Here is a 24,480-nt window from a genome sequence, read left to right as displayed (position 1 = left end):
TTTACATTACATGTATGTATGTATGTTAGGGTTAGTTGTGGATGAATGTATACATGCTAGGTTAGTTGTTGATGAACTGTAAGCATGCTAGCTAGTTGTGGATGCATATGCTAGGCAGAGCTTAATTGTAGGGCATTGATATAAGCCCAATTTAATTGTATTATTTATTGTGTGCTTAGTGGGTGCTAAGCACTGAGAGTGGGTGCTACACATTGTATCGGCACTACGAGTGCTATCTCAGCTTCGACTTGAGAAAATTGGGTGTGGGTGCTCCCGACTGTGGGTGCAGTCAAAAGTAGTGTATTGAGTAGGTACGAAGCCTTTACAGGCACTACTCCGGGGATGTAGGCAAATTGCCGAACCTCGTAAAAACCCTGTGTTGTGGGTGTTTGTTGTTTGCATTTGATATTGAAGTGCGTGGAATGTGAAATGGGTGTGCATACTTGGAAGTGCCTATGAGAGGCTGAGTGTGCATACGACTGTGTACAAACAGGGACAGGTATATCAGGTTTTTCTTGGCCAGACATCAGACAGGTTTTTGGGGATCGGAATTGGACTCACTGATTCACCCCCCTCTCAGTGACTGCCGGGTTACAACATTCTCCATCATAATAGACTTCCTGGAAAAGATCGGCCAATCCTTAGCCACCTCAAGGCTATGGAATAATCTCTCATCAAAATCTAAAGGGTCAACGAAAACTTCCCTCATGGGTCAGGCCCATGAAGAAGAGAAACTTGGGGCTGAGTTTCTTCCCCTAGATGTGGTTGTCTTCCTCCTCTTGGAAGAAGAAGCTGCCTCTTTGCCTTTTCACGAAGACATCCTAAAAGTACCAAGGAGATATGTAAGTATAAATAAACAAAGGCATGAAATGAAGGTAATAAGGAATAGTATAAAAAATGGGGGTGGATGGAGCACTAAGAGACGTGAAATGATTGAAAATCTCCAAGGTGCAATTGCCATTATCAAATTGCATTGGTGTGAAGTGGTGAATTTTGGAGGAAATGAATGAACAAGTAGTAATGATAAATGAGTCAATGATGCCTATCAAATAAATAAAGATGGAAGAAGATGAGTATGAGGACATTCTCAATGCCCGGATGCAGTTGAATAGGTAGCAATGAGCAAAATCATAACAAATAATTTCATTAAGTTGGAGGAAAAATGGATGGATACCCCACAACATTAACTTGGGGAAAATGGGGGTTTTACATGGGTGAAGTTGATTCAATCATAGTGAAAAATCGGTGTATGCCTGCAATAGGAATTATTTTAATTATTTAAAAAACTATTTTACTACTAATTGATAGAGGATGGATATGGTTGTATTTTCATGCATAAGAAAAAGGTAAGACCAAATTTTCAAAGAATTTCGACCCATAAAGGAGTAATCTCATATCAAAAGAGGAGAAACCTATGCACACATGAATGGAAATGACTTTTGTACTAATGTGTGTGTGCATTGAGAGTGAAGAGTATCAATTGAACCATCAATTTGTAAGAAAGAAGAGAAATGAGGAAAAAACCCTAAAACAGAGAAATTAGGGCAAAAAATTGAGATCCTCTCTCTATAAATCAGTCAAGCAAGGCCAACAAGCAATGGAAATCACAAATAAATCATCACATTGTCAAGGAACAAACATTCCACAAAAGAAATGAAGTATATGTTGAGATTGAAATTCTAAGGTTTCTATAGCAAAAGAACACTGAAAACATAGTTCTCAAAGAGAAAATGAGGAAAGAGAACCTACTTGTGGATAAGAGGATGATTGATCTTCTTAAACCATGAATCGTTGAGCGGAATTGCTAGTTAAAGTGTTGGGTAAGTCCCTCAAATTTCCCTTGCTCTGAGTTTGGAGAGAAGAAATAAGTAAGTGGGAAAATGATATTTTAAAACTCTATTTAAGTTGCCTCAATCGTGACAGGTTCTTTCTAAACCCGGTTTATTTACCCGATTAGTTCAGTTTGGTCGTGCAGGGTCTAAACCCGATCGAGCTGAGATGGGTACGCCATGGAACATGATGGCAAGGGTGACCCTGAACTCGGGATGGCCAGATGAGTCTGAGCCGGTGCCTAATGAATTCTATGTGCCCAAGCCATGCAGTTGCATGTATCACAAGGCCATGTACGTACAATAAAGGTACGTGGCCATATTTTATGTCAAGTACGCATTTTGGTCAATTATCGAGAGTGAAATACATGTCAAGGGCCGAGCCTCTTCGAAATTCCAATTTTTCGGCTAAGTTTCGACCGAGTGGTGGGTGTTCATAGGTGGGTCGGACCCACCAGTGTGACCTACCAGTCTGGTCATTAGATATTTTGACCAAAGTATAAATAGCATTTGTTACCCTTCTTTTTCCTCATTTATTGGTTTACAAGGTGGGTGAGAAGAGTGAAGAAGAGAGAGAAAAGAAAGAAAGAGAAGGGAAGAAGAAGGAAGAAAAAGAGGAAGAAGTACTTGTAGTGCAATGCCGAGGTTAGACCTTTCGATTCCGGCGCTGGAAAAGTGATCCTTATCTTGAGATCTACATTTTGAGGTGAGTGAAACCCATATTTCTTAAACCCTCAAGAAACCCTAAGTGAAACCCTATGATTCGGGTAGAAATCCTTTAGATCTTGTTAATCCCACTTGAGAATATGAATCTAAAGTTTAATAAAAGACCTACAAGTGGTTTTTGAAGGTTTTAGAGGAAGAAATCATAAGATTTGAAAAGCATTTGGTGATTTCTTGGGTGGAAGAAGGGATTTGGGGTTTTGAAGGTGTTCTTGAACAAAGAGATAAGATCCATGCTTAAGACTTCGAATCGACCCTAGATCTATGTTAGAATCACAATATGGGACCTTAGATGGGTGAAAAATATGGTCGAATTAACCTCTTGTGGTTTCCCCAAAGTGGGAAGAAGAATAGAAGCAAACAGTAAAATCTCGGTTCTGAATGGTGGGTGCCCTAGAAGTAGTTGGACCCACCAATTCGGAGCCCTCCTGTCCTAGTTGGGCTTCTGGCTTGACTGGCCAGCAAGGACCGATGGGTGCCTGATCCATCGATTGACCTACCAGTCTGACAGTTTGGACTCTGATAGGGCCCAAATTTATCGGGCAACCTTCTATGGTGATTTTAAACGCTTTGAGATCATCGTACTTCATTGGTTATGATCCTAAAGTAGAGATATACTAAACTTGACCTTTTTATACTAGGATTCACTAAGAACTCACGTCAGATCTCGCTCATACCGGGCGTGAGCTATTGTATATATCTAGGTAAGTGGGGAGAGGATGTTGACTTTATTTTTGGAGTGTTTTTGTATCATTTCAAACTTGTTGTAGACTAGTCATGTCATCACTTTATTATTGTGTGTAGACTAGTCATCCACAAATACCATTTGCATGCATTATCATGTGCATTATAAAATTCATTTATGATTTGTTATATTGTGACGTTAATTGTTAATTGCTTATTCTTGCTATGAGTTATGAGATGGATGATTTTAAATTATTTAATATAATGCATTGCTAAACTAGATGTCGTAGACTTGGAAACGAATGCATTGGTGGCCCGTGAAATGGGATGTGGTGGCACTATGCAGTTGTACTATCTCATATAGAAGCATGTAGTTAGGAATGACATTTTCCTGTGCTACGACCCTTCCCAACAGGGGTTTAGGTGTTGGGTATATCACTGGGGGAAGCCCGAGATTGTGTACCAACGGTGGCAGTTAGAAGTACGTCTGGCTAATCACTAGGACGGTCGGTAACTTTGGTGATATAATTAGAAGGCCAATCGTACTTCTTTTACTTTAATGCAGGGCAATGCCCATTTTACTTTAATGTCGTTGAGAAACAGCAATTTACTTTAATATCGCTGAGGAACAACAATTTACTTTTTCGGTATCCACGACTGGCCTTCTCCAACAACCTTATGGGTGTATCGCGGAATAGAGTTCGTGACTCGTACCCGAGGCATATGCGCACTGTGGTTGTGAATAGCACATAACCTATGAATAGAAATGTTGCTTAGGTGATCTAGGTTATTAAAAATAGACTTGCATACATATAAGCTCATTTGTATTGCGAATGATTGTTTGGTCTTCCTTTTCACTTACTGGGCTAGTGAGCTCATCCCACGTGCATATCATTTTTAGATGATCTTGCAGGTTATCCGACGAAAGAGCTAGAGTTGGGACTCACTGTAGAATTTTCAGTTGGGTCCTTAAAGATCTTGGGCACAGTGCTGAGTGGTTGTGCGAAAGTTGTGTTGTAGGATAGCAACATTGATGCCTACCCGGGATTCTTTTTTATTATTTTGTTATGTCACCCATTTTGTGCTCTGGATATTTAAATTATATTTCTTATATATATATATCACTCCTACGGGTCCACATGTAAATGTATTATGTAACACAATTTGGGTATCAAGAGTATTGGGGTATTTACAGGTATATGCATACAAGACTTTCGTTGAAATATAGATCTTTCTTTCTTTAGATGTGTGTGTGTTGTGTTGTGGTTATTGCATTAGATGATCCTAGCAGGTTTGGGTTAACAGAAGTTAACTCAATCACCGGTCCGGTTCTGTGAGAACAGGGTGTGGCACTTTGTATACTTAGAAACATTAGAAAAACCCTCCTATCAGGTGTTGTTTATATCTGGTAATTCCATCTCCAAGGCCGATGGTCTCACAATAGTTTCATTTTGTCCATAATCTATTACCACTCACTTTCTCGGTTGAATCCCATCCAATATCTCTAGTCCGTCCTTTAGGTGGCATCTTCTTAACAAGTTACATAATGAAAAATAACATAAGCATGTCAACATTAATGTGTATAATGCACTTTAATAGTAATCAAAACATGTTGCACTAATTTAAAATCATTTAGTAAATAAACTATTATTTTTTAGAAAATAAAATTTGACATCATGTAAGAAAATGATAAAAAGTTATTCAATCAAAAGATTCAAAACGTCGTGATAGATATATATATATATATATATATATTTTAATAGAATGTGCTGATATAAAAAAAAAATAGATTTTATTTTTTTGTATTTCCCCTAATTTTTAATCAATTTTCAGAATTATTAAAAAATAGGAAATGTACACTATTGAGAAAAAAAAAATTAAGTTGTAGATTGATTGTTTGTATGCAACATATAAAAAAATCCATACATTTTGGATAAGCAAGTTGCCTATAATCTAGGAAATTTAGGGAAACTTTGAAACCCTCACTTGTCAGGGAAAAAAGTTTGAATCTAGATTGAAATCATGATTTTTCTTTAAATTGTGAGTAATAATGTGTTTTTAGAACATGAATACATGTTAAAGAAACAAGAGGCATGGATTATGAATGGTCATTTGGCATAAAAAGTAACCATCGGAACAAAAGTTACCAAAAATAATGATGTTCTTCAAAAAACTTAAGTTGAAGGCCTCTTGGATTTGGATCCTTGCTCCTCGGTTGTTTATGGCTAATATATGGGAATCAACCTTGATTTGCACTTTTCGTTTTTCAGAGAAGAAGGGCTAGCATCAACCTTAGAAGAGAAAACCCTCTCAATCACTATGGCTTTGACATGCACGCAGAAACTCACCATATTGAGGGATACCGAAATCAAGGAAAACATGGACTGAGGGACACTATAAGAAGAAAGTTCGAATGAAGAAGTAAGGTGTACAATCTTGAATCCTCAGAGCTCGTATATCCTTTCCCGACCAATCACTAACTTAAGCTTTAGAGAGCCTTCCCTGGGTATCAGCTCTAGGCTTTTGTCTTTTATCTGTGACTTGCAGAGTATTTTGGAGGATAATCAAAATTTGCAATAACACTATTCAATTCATAGGCTCGATTGCAAAGAACTCCATATATGGTTGTAGCACTGGCAGATTGTATACCAACATCTTAACCCATCAGCCTAGCGTGACGTAGCGTGGCGTGGCTGCAACAGCATGCATCATACCCATTGAGAAATTATGGACCTACTTGTGCATATGCAACTTCATGCTGTCCCTGGCTTGGATCAGCTATCGCTTTGTCTGGATTGTAAGATAATATTTGACTGCAGCCAACACGGTTTTTTCATGATTCAACCAACACAATTTATTCATGAGTACTACTAGAACTCAAAACTTCCACATTATTAATAAGTGTCTAAAATCCTAGGGCCCATTTGTTTTTTTCTGTTTCGTTTCATTTGTTTTTCAAAACAGAAATAGAAATTTAAGCCTATTTCCTATTTCTGAATCTAGAAATAGGAATAGAAAAACAAGTTAGACTTATTTTTCTGTTTCTAGAAACAAGTGGGAGGAAGAAAAATTATGAAAAAACTCGATACTTCACTTGACCTAATCCAACCCCAACCCTTTGTTAAAACTTCTCGCTATCCATAAGCGGTGACTACAACCTGGTTGTGCAAACCTCACAGTTCCGGACTGCCTTCATCCTTCTGAAACTCATCTCCATGAAGCATACCTGCAGCTCCAACGTCGTGCCTTTACTTATGAGCTACACACCTGCAACATCGTGCTTTCACCCATGTTTTGAACACAACTACACTGTTGAAAACGTTTCGAAAAACAGAAAAATCAAACACCTTTTTACAATCCCAAAAATAGTTTCTTAGCACAAAAATGGAAAAACCCACTTCTGTTGGTTCTATATCTAAAAACAGCAGAAACAAGATCAAACGGAACCATAGTAGACATGTGAGCTTGATTGTAAGATAACACAAGTAAATCCAGATATTTGAACCTTTTCTATCTTTATTTTGATTTTGTGTTTAGTGAACGTAAGGGGGTCCAATCTGAACCATCCAGCACAAATTGCTTCTTATGCTGCAACTCATTATTTTATTGATATAAATGCAATATTAGAAAGGAAAAATCCAAGTATTAGCAGCAGAAGAGTTTTGTCTGAGCTGTCCACCCCATTTATAACCTAAATCAGATAAGAATAGGTTGAGGTTTCACGCGTAATAATCCAACATAAAAATGAGTAACATGATATGTAATTAGACACCCTCTATAACTATTAGCTTTCGAAGATAAATTCTACCTAACTTCCTAACAAATGAAATCAGAACCAAGGTTATTCCTAACAAATGATATCAGAACCAAGGTTATGGAAAAACCAAAGTGTGGGAACATGGTGTGCCTCCAGGGATGAAGTCGGAGCCTAACGGAATTTATTGTCCAGAATTTGAGATGACTAGTAATTTTCTTTTTAGCTAGTTTTCTTTTTTTTCGCAGAAGTTATGCTGTTTAGTCCTCATGTTTTGAATTGACTCAAATGTAATAGTAGAATTTTTTGGAATAGTATGATCTCAAGTCTTAACTGCGCTCACTACTACAGAATAATACCTTTCTGGATCATTCAAACTCGAGAGATGTTCCAATGAACTGTTATAAACATAAATCACATTATAAGGTAAAATAGTAATCAATATTTTAAGGGGACAAAATCAAAGAACCACAAAAATGGGAAAATAACTGAACGGCCTTCCATTGTCTTCTCTTTTTTTCTTCCTCCTCTACCATAACAAAAATTTTTTACCAACTGCAATTCTAGTTTCTGAAAGTATAACATAAAAGGAAAAGGAAAAAAGGCCAAAAAGACATAGGAACTAAGTAAAATTTTGATTTTTCTATAACTGATCTAAGATTACATATAACAGTAAAACCACCGCAACGGTCCCTGCACGAGTATACCCCCGCAGCAACTCTATTTAAATATCTTTCTTGAACCACAATGCTTGCTTGCTGGCCCTTTACTCCAACATCATTTTACCAGCAGCCACATACCAAGGACAGGATCCCAATGGCTAAAGAGATCCCAAAACAAAAGAATTTCCCTTACATCATCTTACTTTATTTGAGTTTAATGAGAACTGGATTGTCTCCATACTGCATAGTAAGCCCAGCCAAAAGAATCTCTTTTAATGAACATTCCTGTAATGAGAATTAAGAAAATAATACCGCTTTCAATTTCTCCTTTCTCAATGGTCTTCAAAAGTGAAATGGAAAATATTAAAAAAATAGGGGAGGAGTGTGGGAAGGTATATGCACACTGCCACAAATTACTGGTCTGAAAAAGGTATCAATCCATGTGGATCCCACATTTTCAAAATAGATAAAATAAAATAAAAAATACATGTGTGGGGCCCTCACTTTTTGTGAGAGCAAATGGAAAAGAATCCGCAAATGGAAAGTGTGCAGATCTTTTCCCCTTAAAAAAAAAAAATTAGGTATCCACATCAAATAACCAAATTCTACCTGTTCACCTTTGTAACAATGGAGATGAAAGTCAAATAAATAAAAACCACAAAAAAAAAGAAAAAGACAACAAAATCATAACAATAAAATTAGCTTAAAAATAAAAAGATACTGAATTATGGATTGGCTTGATTATTTAGTTTCATTAATGTCGTGTATGTTTCCTATTTACATCAATATGTTATTCATTACTCCCATAGTTGTTAAGGCATCACCTAGGCAACACCAAGGCGATGCCCAAGCGACAAGGTGTTCCTTGAGGTCCAAAGCAAACAAATGACTATGTGCCACCCGGAAAACCTGATGATCTTGCCTTTCAAACGTTATAAATTTGAAGGCAAAAATGATCTTTGTGCAACCCACTTAGGAAGGGTTCTTGTGCTACTCACTCTCACTGAGGCATGTGGACAGATGATGTGGCTATTCCAACTGTCAGATAGAAAGGACATGTTCTTGATTAGCCATTGTAAATTACACATCCTAAGTCAATCAAATACCCTCCTATGTGTATTGGCATGCATCCTTGGGTATGTCCATCCCACCTACAGTGCTCCAACGGTCTAGCCACTAATACACTCTCCCACAGTCCTGGTTTTTCAATGTTCTATATTGCCACTTGGCAAAATCCAATTTAGGATGAAATTTAACATGTGGGCAGAGGACCTTGAGGTCCAAGTGTTCATGAAATTTGGAAAACAAATGACTATGTGCCAAGACACCCGGCAAACCTGATGATCTTGCCTTTCAAACGTTATAAATTTGGAGGCAAAAATGATCTTTGTGCAACCCACTTAGGAAGGGTTCTTGTGCTACTCACTCTCATTGAGCCATGTGGACAGATGATGTGGCTATTCCAACTGTCGGATAGAAAGGACATGTTCTGGATTAGCCATTGTAAATTGCACATCCTAAGTCAATAAAATACCCTCCTATGTGTATTGGCATGCATCCTTAGGTACGTCCATCCCACCTACAATGCTCCAACAGTCTAGCCACTAGTGAGCACACTCTCCCACAGTCCTGGTTTTCAATGTTCTATATTGCCACTTGGCAAAATCAAATTTAGGATGAAATTTAATATGGGCAGGGGACCTTGAGGTCCAAGTGTTCATGAAATTTGGAACTGAGCTGCCATGTGACAGATATGGGTAGGCACAGGAACCTCTCCCAAGCAGGGTGCCATGAACACATAGACTAAATTTCAATCATTTGATCATTTTCTCATTTCTCATTTCAACCCTAAAATGTTTCTACTATCTCACTTTACTCCTCATGTTCTAACCTATATAACCTATATTAAATATAAATTTTTATAGAATTAAAAAAAAAATCTGGAAAATATGGCCTGAGACATAACATAAGGTGCTAACCTTGGTTGCCCTGGACTTGCCAGCATCAAGGCAGTTAGCCACCACTGTGGTTCAGCTTGGAGCCAAGACAACTATGATTACTGCCCTTCCAAAAGCTAAAATGATGATTACTTATATCAAATCTGTCTCAGTTTCTTGACTTTACTAGTTCATTGAGATATTCTGTTCTCCAAATGAAATAACTACATCACACCAGGCATGCACACACTCATCAAGCAGGAGTAGAAGCTAAATATCTGGCACAATTTAAAGAAGGTGGAGTGTTCATATAGCATCCAAGCAAAAAACAATACCAATCAAACGTCCCAAGATTATTATGGGTACGTCTGAAGAGAGATCACGCAAGCACACATTTTCCCCAATTTAAAATTTTAGGATTTAGTACGAAACCTTAACAATACCTCTAGCCTTTTAGGTGGGAAGCAATGGCTCTCTCTCATCGGATCCAACATGATGACTAGCCTGGATAATGTCGAGAACAATAGAATATAAGAGGTGGAAGGATGAAATGCTCCCCATGATATTGGAAGAAAGTAGATAATTTTCTCAGTAATTAGAAGAAAAGATTATTCAATCTCACATCTTCATTAGCTCCAGCTGCAATATTTATGAAGGATGTATCCTTTGACCTGGAAATGAAAATACCAACGTAAAAAACTCAAATGCAAGAAATTAAGAAGCAGATTCAAACATCAAGAAAATAAAATTCAGACCAAGAAATATTGTACTGAAAACAACAAAAACTCCAAACTAGAAGACTAGAATCAGATTAAAGAAAACTATATCGATTCCCTGCCAATAATAAGTTGGACCCATAAATGGGGATTTAGAGCCACCAATTAATGGGAACCACCTAAGATGCCTTTTGTGCAGCCAGTATATGATCAGGTTATCACTAAACATCCAATTTAGAACTTTAATCTGGACAATTTACAATATTAGCATCGAAAATATCGAATAGATTCAACGGTTGATATATGTCAGATTAGTCTAATAATGGGTTGCAAATAAGATGCATTTTAACAGTGGGGCACCAAATGGCACAAAGCACAGACAAAGGAGATGGTTCATCCCATCTAAGAGCACACACCAAATAGGGCAAAAGATCCACAGGGAGTATAAGTTTTCCTATCCTGTCATGATGCAGGTATCTCTCTACCCTTTACAATATAGGTCAGGCTAGTCAACAGAAGCTATAGTATACTCAAAGACATACCTATGATTATTGTGTACATCCATCATTTCCATGGTCCCATTCTGTGGTTCATCCTTGACTTTCGAAAGAGGTGAAAAGAACTGAAGAGGAAAAGGAAAAGTAAGTCTCATAAAACGAAGCGATTAATAATAAAAGAATTACATTTTTTCATGAAATACCTGGTGCATGGAGATAAAAACAATAGAGATACCCAAGACAAAGTTTATCGTCAGAGTATGACCAAATAAAGCTGCAGATGCTATGCCCGTAAAGATTGTGGCAACAGTTGATGAGTATTTCTTCAAAATTGCATCTGCATCAATGAAAGAAATCCTTCAATAAATATCTGCAACAGAAATATCTCTTAAAGGACTTGAATAATAGATGCCAAGGATGAAATAAAACAGTGGACAAATATGTTTTCTCAAAAATTTTCCATATCGATATTCATGTTAGAGTATACAAATTAAGCAAGAAAAATAACCTGCATATTTGAAGAAAAAAGAGGAGAGGATTCCTTGTGCTGCATTGTTACATATTAAAAAGATGGTGGCCTTAGAATGCCCTTCCAGGATATTGAAGCTACTGGGACCTGAAAACCATCAAGATATAAAAATTACACATTATTCTCACACTCAATCTTTTATCTATACATAAAACAATAATAGGAAGAATAAACTCTTCTGCAAAGCTCTATTAGTCCCCAAGAAAGGAAAGTGCCCCCCTCCCCCAACCGTCCAAGAAAATTAAAAAATAAATAAATAAAAGATATTGTTTTCAGGTATAATCATTTTCCAGAAATTTTACTCTCCAATTTGCATTTATAAGAAAAGCTAAATAAATAACAAACAAAAAAAAACCCCCCCGGTAGTGCATTCCTTTCTTTTCCCAATTCCAAACACTCACATAGGATTGCTTTGGACCAGAAATTAGCTATCATACCTTTGAAAATGACAGTAACAAGGATGCCTAGAAAGTTGAAAATAGCACCATAGCCATATAAGAATAGGTTCTGCAAACCAGACAAAGAAATACCCCAAGTTATATAACTTAAAAAAACCTTTGGGGAAATGAACATCACTACACAGCTTCAAGAAGTTGTCCTAGGCAAACCACAAAGAGAAAGTAATAAATGCAGCATCATCACTGGGCAGATTAACCAGAAGACAAAATACAAAGACAGCAATAATCAATTTAAGGTTCAAATTGAGGTCTATGGCCCATGAAAGGATCCACAGTGATGCAGCTACGAACTTCAATGTGAATTGAAATGATGGTAGATCATCCATATAGCAAGATGTCACAATGATTCTATAATCACTTGCTAAGCAGGAACCGAGGTTTCAGGTTTCAGTTGCGAAACCACGAAATTTTGGTCGAAACCTGGAATTGATGGTTTTGAAGCTCAAATGGCCAAATTATGTTCTGAAACTTTTAGAAAACCCTATTTTAGGCCCTCTAAAAACAGTGGAACCATTAGATTGGAAAAACACACATAAAATGGTAGTTTGACTTCAGACCATAGGTTGGTAATATACGCTACATGTTGTTGTATACGTTCTCTAATATGGCCTATTCCACACAATGAATCTTGCACAACTTCCACAAATGCAGTAAATCATCGTTTTCGATGTGTTCCATTACTGCCCAACAACTTGTTCCACATTGTATGGGCGTGATTTGGCCAAAAATCATAAAAAAAAACCAAGTTTTTACAAGCCTAAAGAGTCAATACCAGTGAAACCAATGAAATGGGTCAAAATTTAGACCCATTTCATTCAAAACTATGCATTTCATATTAAAGGTTTGTGTCGTTTAACGTTGAAATTTCTCTGAAACAGCAAAATTTCGACCTAGACCTTGCACATTTTACATATCGCATGGCGTGTCGTTTCAACATCTTGCAAAACCGAAATATTTCATGAAATTTTGGCAAAACCTTGAACATTGGTAGGAACTGTGAACTCCATGGAGCATGTAGGTAGTATGCAATGTGTGCCAGACCAAACACTTCTGCATACAGCATCCACTTCATTCATTCACATGTTCTATTTCACACAAGTCCATCTAGTTGATTAGATTTCTACTTCAATTGAATGAGACCAGAACAACAAAAGTATCTCATGAGAAACTAGATTATTGAAAGAAACCATAGTCAGGATCCCATAAAAGATAAATGAATCAATGGTTTAAATACGACACAAGAACAGAAGCACAAGACAAAAAGATGGTCACATTCCAAAAACATTAGAACAGCAAAGTTATGAGTGTCACCTCATTATCTGCATGTTCTTGACAACATAGAAGCAACTTCAGTTAAAGGTTTTCTAATCTGAAAACCAGCAAAAGAGTAGAAGAGTAGCTAAAACCTGAAAATGAAATATATTCTAATAGATATTCAATTACAATTATGGGCCATCCCACACCTAAACAATCCTAAATCTTACTTTTATTCAAACAGCAATCACAAGAAACTAGTTCCTAGGGGCATGAACTCTACGAGATGCATTAACCTTCTCTTAAAGACCAAGGGTAGGGATGTTCTTACTAGAAGAATTTTACAATTATCCATTGGGAGTAAAAACTATGACAGTAACTAAATGACATTGGAATCCGAACAACTAAACGGCATAGCCCCATTATCCTAATATTTGAGACAAAAGGATCAGAAACAGTCAAACACGTCCACAACCTAGAGAAAACATATATAAAGAGGCTTTAATATTAGATTAAAAGAAAATACAGGTCCTCTCTGCTCTGTAATAACGTGGAAAAATAGATTATTACCAACCATATAAGATGCATTGGAGTCTTGAAGTAACGATGATTACTTTTGCTCATTGAAAACAAGATGCAAATACACAACCACTGAATCTTATTTCCTAGCACCCAACAGTGAGTGATAATAGCTATCAGCTTATCATTGAAGAATCACCTGAAGATAAATGCTCGTCTCAAATTGGCTCTTCAGAGCATACTCATTGTAAACTGAGGCCATAGACGGAACAGTAACCTGCACATCAATTTTGTAAAAATAAGTCTCCACCATACACTAGCAGACTAGCAGTTCTTATTTCATTAGGATAGCAATAATATTGCTAAACAATGTCTCCTTCCAGTTCCCATTTGCCGCATGAATCATACCAGATGAATTCTAATTGGTTCACTAGTTTTCCTGTTATAGTTCTTACAAAAGGAGATAAAACAGAAATACGAAAAGAAAAGTAATTGCTACTAAAGAAATATAATTCAGAGAAGCATCATACCACATGCATCTATGTAAGGAACAAACTAGATATGGTATAAGTTTAATAGGAATACAAAGAACAAACTAGATATAGTGATGTTATGGAGTAATATAGACAATTTTCTTGTGGGAAATAAACACCCTAATGATCAAGTTCACCATAGAGGTGATGCAATTCATGTACAAATTTTAAAACATACGAAGAGGCCATATAGGCCTTAGGCTAATGTGATTCTTTGGAACCATTTATGTCATGGGCCCCTCCTGAGAACTTATGCGATGGCCCATGAAGAAGAAGACAAGCAAGGGAGATATATGAACAGGGAAAAGCAAAAAAAAAAAAAAAGGATTAGGTACGAGGTATGCTTATGCAGTGGCCCATGAAGTTGGAAGCAAAAAAGGGAAATACATGGATCAGGAAGGTGGGGGAACAATTGGATCAAGACGGTCAGTTAAGAAATATACTGAAGTACTGCTTCCATTGCTGGCGTAAATACTATGTGCAGACCTTCAAGGATAACTTTGCAGAATCTTGCCACATAATAATTGGTAGCTGATAATAATGTTGACAAATCCGATCCTCTACAGTACTCATACTTGAAAGGGTGGTCAAGTGTGGAATCAGAAGTCCATATAGCAGAGGCAGTTGAACATGCAGCTTTTTTTTTCCTTTGATGAGTATCATGCAGTCCATTTAGACAAACTTAGTGTAGGTGATGTTGAGATGGATAAGTGGTAGAACTAGAAAAGATAAAATAATGAATGAACAGGTTAGAGCTAATTTAGAAATAGCTCCGATAAATGATAAGTTGTGAGAAATTCGTTTCAGGTGGCATGGATATATGCTACAGAAGCCTTGGAATGCTACAAACTGGGGTGAATGGGTGATTTGATTCAGATGAAAGGAGCTAAAAGAGCCAGGAGTAAGCCTAAAATGACTCTAGGATAAGTGGTGAAGAAAGACATACAAAACCTAGGACTTGTAACAAGTATGAAAAAGGATCGGATGTAGCCGACCCCATTTAGTTGGGATAAAGCTAAGTTGAGTTGAGGATCCTCAAGTAAGCAAATGCCAATGAGTTTTACAGAAGATTGAAGTAGAGATTAATTAAGGGGGACAATAGATATGTTAAAACGGAGGATACAGACAAGATGTCAAGGGAGGTTCTCTGGCCATTATACTGGGTATAAAAGAATTCAGTCCCATAAATTCCGCCCAGAAAGGCAGTAAAAGCCCTAAAAGCCATCAAGGCACCTTTCTATCCCACCCCAACCGCCCCCCCCCCCCAAAAAAAAAGAAAAAAAAAAGAGCTACTTTTCAGTAGTAAGATGTTTGGGAACAGATAAGCACCAGATAGTGTCGCCATGTTGGGGTCCTATTGTAAAGAAGTCATATTTATTTCAAGTTTTTTCTGATGGTGAAGTTGAGCATTTTGCTCAGCTCATTTCTAGGGCAGAAGCACAACCATACCTCCTTTGGAGCTTTCAGGGATGTCTCATCCCTTTGACATGTTTTAATCCTTTTCATTTTTGCTAATGTACTCCAGTTAAATATGTAAAAAGCAGTGGTTTGGGGGAGGAGGGGCAAGACAAACTATGCCGTAGAAAACTCACAAGAAGCAACCATGACCAAAGAAACAATGAGGTAGTTACTTACAAAGATTAATGTATATATGTATGCACCAGTTGCAACAGGAAGACCGAAAGCAGTTGTGCCCTCAGGAAGCGACCGAAGCTGGTTCACACTGATACCAATGAGCAACAGGGCAAGAGCCTCCCACTGTCGCAACACAATGAGTCAGATAATTCAAACAGGTTAAAGTAAGACTAGCATCTCCGCATGCAGATGCACATATATACTCTCAAATGAATTCAAATGAATCAGAACTAAACTCCTCTGTTTCCTTGATCAATATTCTCACAACACTTGGACACTAGACAGCAATACAAATTTAAAGAATGTCTGACCTGAATGATTGAAAACCGACGTCTCATGATTATCTTTAATAAAACAGCAATAACCAAAACCTGCATATGTTGGCAGTTTCCAAAAAAATTATAGAATAATCAAAGGATAAAACAAGGGGCTGATATGTGAAAAAGATTATTCATTCTTCGACAGGTTCAAACTTTATGATTGAAAACATGATAAATGAACGAAAGAAAAACAAACAGGAGTCTTCAAATTTTGAAGCTCTCTTGAAGAACAATAATTATTGGAAAAAATAACATATTTCAAGAGATAGTTATTGTTATAACCATACTAATAGTATCATTATTATTACAAAAAAAATGCCACTTCACTTCCCCATCATTCGCTACCTTAAAGATATGATACTATTGATTAGTATAAGCGGATATGTAAGGATACTTAAAACCTTGCCCATCAAGATAAGCTTCCTTGGATTGGCCATTTGTCTGTTGAGAGACAGTAAATTTAAATATGTTTTTGGTGAGTTAAACTTGTGTTCGTTCATAAGAAATCCCATTGGCATCAGGACATCTAATTACCCTTTCAAGCTCCAAAGTATGCAGGTATGTTACCCAAGCAGGTAAAAGGTGTGTTGACAAGCTACATCAAATTGGAAAACATAAGCTTGGTCAACATCTATGGCATGAAGTGGTGTATTTACTGGAAGATCATAAGCCCCCTCACTAAATCCATTAATGGAATGAAGTAGCAAACGTATCGGAAGATCATAAGCTCTTCAGTAAGTCCACTGGCGGCATGAAGTGTCCACACGAATTGAAGATCAAGACATTTCAGTAAGCCCATATGTGGCATGAGGTTGAGAATTCAATTGGAAGAATCAAGTTTCACTTCAGTAAGAACAAAGTCATGAAAGCCTGAAGGTTTGTAACACAACAATGAAGATCAAGCTTCAAGAATCACTTCATAAACATCAAAACTTAGGGACTAATTTATTAACTTGTAATAGTACATTCCTAAGTTTGTAAGTGATTATTATGGTGGCTCTTAGACCCATCGGACTTGGTCTCGTAAGTCCCCAAATATGACTTAATGGTTTAACCTTAGTTGGGAGACTTCGCTTATAATCATAGCCTCATAGGGAAACAATTTGAACTTAAACTGGTATACAGACGTAGCATGATGACCAACACATTGTGGAAGTCAAATTGGCCAAGTCACAAAGTCACTGGCCCAAAATAGGCCAGCCGAGCGATCTCCGATCAACCGGCTTTTGCCAGACAATGTTTCCGAGAGTAGCCAAAGTCTGCCTGAAGAGTGGAAGGAGCCTGGACTGACCCCAGACTGTGTCTGGATGATATCCTTGTCAATAGGCCACTGTCCAACAGCTACAAGCAGTCATGACTATAATGCCAAATCCCTGAGGGGGTCAACCGGCTCTGCCAAAATTAGAGACATTGGGTATTCCAACAGCTCTATTTAGGAGACTCTTCCTCCTCTATTTAAGAGAAGGTTAGAGGGAATCATCTGAGACTTTTAGGACTTCATTGGCATATCCAGTCCTGAGGTTTAGAGCATTTTGAGAATCATAGAGTTGCACGTTAACTTGTTCATTCTACCTTTTAAAAGTTTTAGCTTTGTGCTTTCATTTGTACATCTTGCCTTAGAAAGGCTTTTTAAATTGAGTGGAAGCACTCAAACACTCTTCAAAGAGAGTTGTGGTAGGAGATTGGGGGACCTTCAGTGTTGTAAGGGTTGTAAGTAGTAGCCTGGAAAACTACTTGGGTTTGAGTGTTCGCCAAAAGACTTGGATTAATTGCGAGCCCACGAAAAAATTGTGAATAGGCTTTATCAATGCCATTTGGAAATTGATCCATAATGGAAAGTCCAAGTGTGTGGGTATCACCTTGTGCAAACCCCTTCTCTCAATTGTGTCTTGAATTGCCTTACAACATAAGCATTGATCTTTTAATTTCAGCATATCATTCCGCAAAACCCAAATCACCACCTATTGAGTTGCCTATTGGTCTTACATTGTCAAATGTCACTCAATTCCAACCGTACACTCCCCCTCTATTGGCATGCATTCCCATGTATGCCCATGCATGCCTATAGTACTCTAACCACTACCACACACTCTATTTTGCTACCTGAAAAACTCCATTTAGGCTGAAACTTAACATGTAAGTAGGGGACCTAGCGGTATACCTATCCACAAGATTTGGGCCCCATAAAACATGCCATGTGGAAGATTTTAGTGTCAACTGGATAACCTTATCTTGTAGGGACAATCAGACACGATATTGTTGTTGGATTTCAATTTTCTTGCATCACATGCATGTTGCAAGGAAACTGGAACGAGACAAATACACATGACAGTTATAGATGGCAGTTAGATAGGAGAAAGACGCAAGTAAGCAGACACAGTCCAATTAACTTTGGGAAGAAATCATCTCAGTGCTAGAGCACCCATGCTGAACATCCATTCCACCGATTCCTAGGTTGTCCATTCCCATGTAGATGAGTTAGCCAAGCTATGTGGCACAAGGTCTTCTATGAACATCAGGGACTTATCCTGTATCATTAGGCTCATTACCCTTGTACCAGAAGATGACCAAATTCTGAAGTATCCCCATTTCCACCCCCAAAAGTTACATAACAAAAGGTGCATGCAGCTGAGTAACTCAACTAGATGGATACACATAATTCTCTCCCCATAATGACATAAAATTTGTATACCTAATAGAAACAGAAAATCATGATACTCTCCACTAAAGTCAACAGTAATGCACATGGACTTGACCATGAACACCTGAAAATCCCATATGAAAACTGTGGGTACTCTTAATCCAAGATATTGTTACTTTAGGCTAATAATCGATACATTCATTGGTAGATAGATAGCAGTTCATCATGATTTGCAAGCATTACTTCCCGCAAGAGAAACCAGAATTTCATCAGTCAAGGAAGAAAAACTATTATACAGCAGATCCATCATAACGTGAAAAATATACCCATCAAAAAAATATAGGGCAAATATATCACTCAAAGGGGGAAAATACCTTCAAGTTACTCAGCATCTTCACAGTTGCAGGATTAAAGTAAAGCTGCAAAGGAAGTAATAACATAATTCACTAGTTGAACCAACCAGAAAGACACCACCTTCTTGTTTATTCAGTAAATGATAAACAGGAAAAAGGACTCTGTCCGGGAGTGTGGGGGCTGTGCCCAGACACAGGGGGGTGCAATGACCGCCCTGCCCCCATGAAGGGCGGAAATGTCCACCCTATTGATGCTTCCACGTGCACTCCCATTGGCCCCAGTGCAGGTGCAGGTGCAGGGGCAGGGGCAGGGGCCACACTCCAGGATAGAAAACTCTTCCCCATGATAAACATAGTAAACACCTGTTTGAGAAGAAAAAAAAAATAGAAAACAAAAAGGAAATTTGAGATGTACAAAGAGACCTATACCTGCATGATGAACTTCAAATAGTTATTGATAGCATACAGAAAAGCAGGAACAGCGAGAAGCGCATTGCTGCGAGCTGCCTATAAGAAAATTCAGAGAAATTTTCAGGATAAAGGTGAAATTTGAAATTCCTGTCCTCGTGAATTTTTACCAAATGGTAATCAACATGTCTCAGCTCACAAACTAGAAACCACAAAAAAAACAAAACAAAAAATACAACCTTTAAAAACAAAGAATGTCGCTGTAATTTTATACCAAAATATAAGCCACAGTATTCAGTATCAGAGAAATGGTACATGGATATGTCTACCTAGATGCAGTCATGTAAGAATGTGTGCCCAGGATCAAGGTCAATAACATCATTTGAATTGGTACATTCACTTCAAAGATTCATATCAGAAACCTTCCTACGAAACCTCCTTACGAAAAGCTAAAGTCCAGGCCTTAGGTTTTTGAGCCACATGGTCCAAAACTTCAGAGCTTAAGCTCCCAAAGCCCTAGATGTGGCAACTCCAAGCCTTAGACCTCTTGGGTCTTGACCGCTTTTGTTTATGAAAATATTTTGACTATACAAATTTAACATCCATCATATAGGCCCACAAGCTCTCATGTATGTTCTGTTGAGTTAGAGCACCTTGAATTTTGTTTAAGAGTCTTTTCATCCTTATTTTGAGTTGTAGGATTCAAACAAAATTTATAAAACTATTGTTCCCTTTAAGTTAGCCCATTACTAGTTGCTTTAAATTTCCAACAGGTGTCAAAAAAGTTTCAGGCCTGGCCTAACAGTTAAATTCAACCTTAACTTTGCAAAGCACTTGGTATCACTGAAATAATGAATTGGATTGAAGCTTGCGGTCTGATTAACAGGATCTGATGGTTTTCCTAGTGCTTCAGGATGGAGTGCTTACAAGGAAAAGGAAGTTCAGGAAATAAGGGAATCAAGGCAATGAGCCAGGGTGAAGTGGCAACTGAACAGGTTGACAAAGCACTTTCCCCACAATGAGGCCCATTAATAGTAATCCCTTAAGGCATACAAGTATAGAGTTATCATGATTGAAAAGAATACTGACAAAGAAAATATCCAACTTCTGATATAAGATTAAGTCGAGAAATTATCCAGTACAGGAAATAACGGACTTCAATATAAAAAGAAAGTAAATTTACTGAGAAGACAAGAGAAAAAACAGAGATTCTATTTCCTGTAAATGAGAATCTCATACCTGGATAAATGTAGAAAATGAAAGAAGTGGTTTCTCCCCAACCTTCTGACGCCTAGCCTGCAACACCAAGAGAAGAAAAAAACCATAAGAAGGTTCCACCTGGCCTGGGCAAGTCAACGAAAAAATAAAATTAAATTATATGTTGACAAATTCCGTCAAAAAATCCTGACTAGGACAGAGATGGTCAGCAGACTACATAGGAAGGCTAAAGCTTAGCCAATGTCTGCCATGAGGCCAGTTAAACTATAATTATGGGCATTAAAGGACGGCCCTGGACAACCAGGCCAGCCTGCTGAAACCTTGGGCTGTGTGAACCTAATTTCAGGGATCAACAGACATCAAGTGATAGGTTGGGTTACCATAGATGGACTCCAGTCAACCCTCTTGGTTCGTGCGAAATAATTGAAAAATGCTTGCAAAAGTATGGACCCAAAGCACAATAAGAATTCATTTTCAACAATTTGTCCTCAGAGGGATATTGACTTCTTGATTCCTCAAATGATGTTGAATCCATATAAAACACATGAACAAATAGAAAAGGATATCAGAGAACAGGAAAAGAAGTAAAACACACCTGGAGCAAGAGCATTACTATTGCAAAGATGACCTTCGTAACCTCTGTCAAAAAGTTAACACTAATAGGGCTAAATTTGAAACTCCCATCAACCTTAGACATAAAAACCAAAATGGGCTGCACCAAAAGGACAATAGCATGTCAGAAATGTGCAGAAAATAACAGACAACCCATTGAGTAGCAAAATCAGGCAATGAACGCATCAAGTATAAGTCAGATTATAAGCTTAAAACTATGTTTTCTTCCAACAACAAAAAAAAAAAAAGGCCAAAATCGATGGAACTCTATTCCATCATATTTTTCCTAAATTATCTTTTGAACCAAAATTGGGAAATCAATGAGAAAAAATTCAACACTATCAATCACCTGTAGACCAACCAAGACACAATCCCCAACAACCAGGAGAACATTGAGGGCTTTGTACTTTGATGATATCTTGCTTCTGTGACGATCATAGGCCTTAGATACCGTTTTGCTAGTTGGAGACACCAATTTGGAATGGCAGACACTGCATTCTACCATGCCATTCATTGTTGCCTCACTCCCCAAAATGCCACCAAGTATAGAACTATACGTACAGTATACTTAGATGACCAGAGTGAAGCAGAAAGAATATCAGGAGAGCCTCTCAAGCCATCTGAAAGAAGGAATATCATTAAAATATTAAAGCTTGCCCAAAGAAGTAAACCACCAAAGGAAAAGCACATGTAAGCAGCCCAACAGCGGACAAATTGTATTTTACATTTTATTGAATAACAATTGAAGATGTACCTCTGTGCAAATAACAAAAGAGAACTAATAAAAGTACATATTCGACAAAAAGGAACTACTTTTTTGCAGGTATGTTCATAGATGCTAATAGATCCCAGAGAACCACAGGTTTTGGCATAAGCACATCCACGCAAAGTTTCACTCCATAATCAAATATCACACACAGCTTAACCAGATCCCATCACCAACACTAAATAAACTCCGTTCTCTAAGAGCTAAAACAATCAGAACCTCGTCGTGATCCTTCTAGCATTAAACAACCAAATCCAAAATGCGAGATTACATACGAACAACCGAGATCTTGCCCCTTCGACTTCAAAATTGAAATTCTCCAATAGATTCAAACCAAAATGAACAATCCAAAAAAAAAAAAAAAAAAAGCACCATCGACCTACGATGTGACTACCAAGCGAGCATTTCCAGAGCCCAATTCAAGCACCAAATTCATCATTTTGAGCTAAGATTAACATACCTGAAGCGCAAGATTCGAGTATAAGCAGTTAAATTCCATGAAATGATGTGACGAAACAGAGAAATTCTTCGATCCGGTATGAAACTGAGTCCGGTGAAGAAAGACGGAAGCCGAGTATTTCCGGATCTGATATTGAGATCTCTTTTACGGCATTGAAAATTGAGATGGGGAAGAAGCAGAGATGCGAAGAATATGCAGAGAGAGAGAAGCTTGCGATGAATATTTATAGAGGAGACGTCTCTCTCTCTCTCACTGTTTGCTTTAAATTTACAACACAACACAAATTGCAGGTGGGATTTGTAAATCACGGTAGTATTCCGTCTCCTGTTTGGAATTGGAAGGAGGACCCATATGGAAATTTTTTTTATTCCCAATATGCCGTTTATTACTTTCCATAGAAGTCCCCTTCCTTTTTAGTTCCCCTTCACTGTTTCGCTGTAACAAAAGTGAGGATGTTAATCGTTTTGGTTTTGGTATAGATGGTTCAACTGGATTTGATTTTTAGGTAAAACTAGAACCAAATCATTTAATAAACGATTTCATGGATTAAAATTGAAACTATTTATAGATAATCTCAGTTTAAATGGTTTTCTTATATTTTCTATTTTTTTATCCAAACAACTTCTTTATCTTTAAAATTATTTTTAGTGAAATAGATGTAAATTATAACATTGAATTGAATTATTTATTATTGTATATTTTTTTTAATAGTTGGTTAATGTGAACTTACATTTTTTTTTATTTGAAATCTATATAAACTTTTAGCATTGAGTGACTTAAACTTGCTACACTTATGTTAATCGGTTTAACGGTTTATATAAATGTTTTACCAATTGTTTAAGCTTCAAAACCAAAATCGAATCACGGTTTCAATTTTGAAACCAAGATCGAATCATTTAATAAATGGTTTCATGATTTTAATGTAGATGGTTTAGTTATACTTTGATAAACGGTTTCGACTTCAAATTCACGTTCTTAGGCAAAACGCACCTCACTTCCACCTCCATTTGCCGAGGGTGTCAATCCGTCTGTTAGGACTGGTTTTTATTCTATTTCATTGGTTCGGTGTGAGAATCAGTGAAATCGAAACATGAATAAATAAGAACGCATTATATTTTGTTTCGATTTCTTATTTGCTTCTCTTATCATTTACTATCTTGGTTTGATTTCGATTTACAATGAATTTATATTCAAAAGTGTGAAATATATATATATATATATTATGAATTTCAGGTTATATCGGTTTCAATCTAGTTTTTAAAGTTCAATTTTGTGTCTTATCGGTTTCAACTTTCAACATAGTCTAGTTTGGTTTCGGTCTCACAAAAAGCCTGAAACATGAGCCAACAAGTTCATATTGGTTCCAATCACATAGAACTTCAGCCCAAAATATCATCCAATAAGCTTATATTAGTTTTAGTTTGATTGGGTTTCGTGAGTTCATACTAGGTTTTGACACCCTTACCTATTTGGTTAAGGAAAATGACTATTGATCAATTGAACATTTGAGAGTCAGACCGGATTTTAAACCAACCAAAACACTGGTTTGTTCTGTTTATAAACCATTTTTTTTTTTCTTTCTTTCTTTGAAATATATTTGAAAACTAGTTCAATGCATCTAGTCATCTAATTTCAATCAACACTTACCAGATACTGGCCATTTGGTATATGTAATCCAAAAGGAAAGAATCAGAGAGTATTTCTTCCCTTTTTTATTTCTAAGTGATATAAATGTGTTATTTTTCCTCTTTTCTAATTTTTTTGGGAGAGGATTGTGTGAGAAAATGGTATAGAGGAAAGCATCAGTGAGATTGGATGGATTGATTTCATATACAGGAAGCAGTGAGATCATTTCATGTGAAGAGAAAAGAGATAGAGAGAGAAGGTGCTAATGTCCCCCCACCCCTTGGGGTATGTATCCTTTAGTTTTTCTTTGGTTGGGCTTGTCCCTTTATATGGCCTCGTGCCTTCC

General features: G+C 37.2%; 1 protein-coding gene across 1 annotated transcript; it reads right to left on the bottom strand.

Annotated features, from left to right (window-relative positions):
• Nucleotides 1-7,389: 7,389 nt before the first annotated feature.
• Nucleotides 7,390-22,908, bottom strand: LOC122091695 (CMP-sialic acid transporter 5). The gene is made up of 16 exons (XM_042661765.1): nt 22,509-22,908; nt 21,632-21,902; nt 21,266-21,382; nt 20,692-20,748; nt 19,474-19,551; nt 19,066-19,110; nt 16,042-16,101; nt 15,731-15,853; nt 13,762-13,839; nt 11,769-11,838; nt 11,311-11,418; nt 11,006-11,139; nt 10,848-10,927; nt 10,212-10,260; nt 10,033-10,093; nt 7,390-7,937 (listed from the first exon to the last, which is right to left on the bottom strand). The coding sequence occupies exons 2-15, from the start codon at nt 21,794-21,796 to the stop codon at nt 10,043-10,045; spliced, it is 1,215 nt and encodes a 404-aa protein (XP_042517699.1). The 5' UTR covers nt 21,797-21,902; nt 22,509-22,908; the 3' UTR covers nt 7,390-7,937; nt 10,033-10,042.
• Nucleotides 22,909-24,480: the final 1,572 nt, after the last annotated feature.

This window comes from Macadamia integrifolia, chromosome 10 (genome assembly GCF_013358625.1).
Source record: "Macadamia integrifolia cultivar HAES 741 chromosome 10, SCU_Mint_v3, whole genome shotgun sequence".
Classification (NCBI taxonomy): Eukaryota; Viridiplantae; Streptophyta; class Magnoliopsida; order Proteales; family Proteaceae; genus Macadamia; species Macadamia integrifolia.
This window is presented reverse-complemented; position numbering and strand designations above follow the sequence as displayed.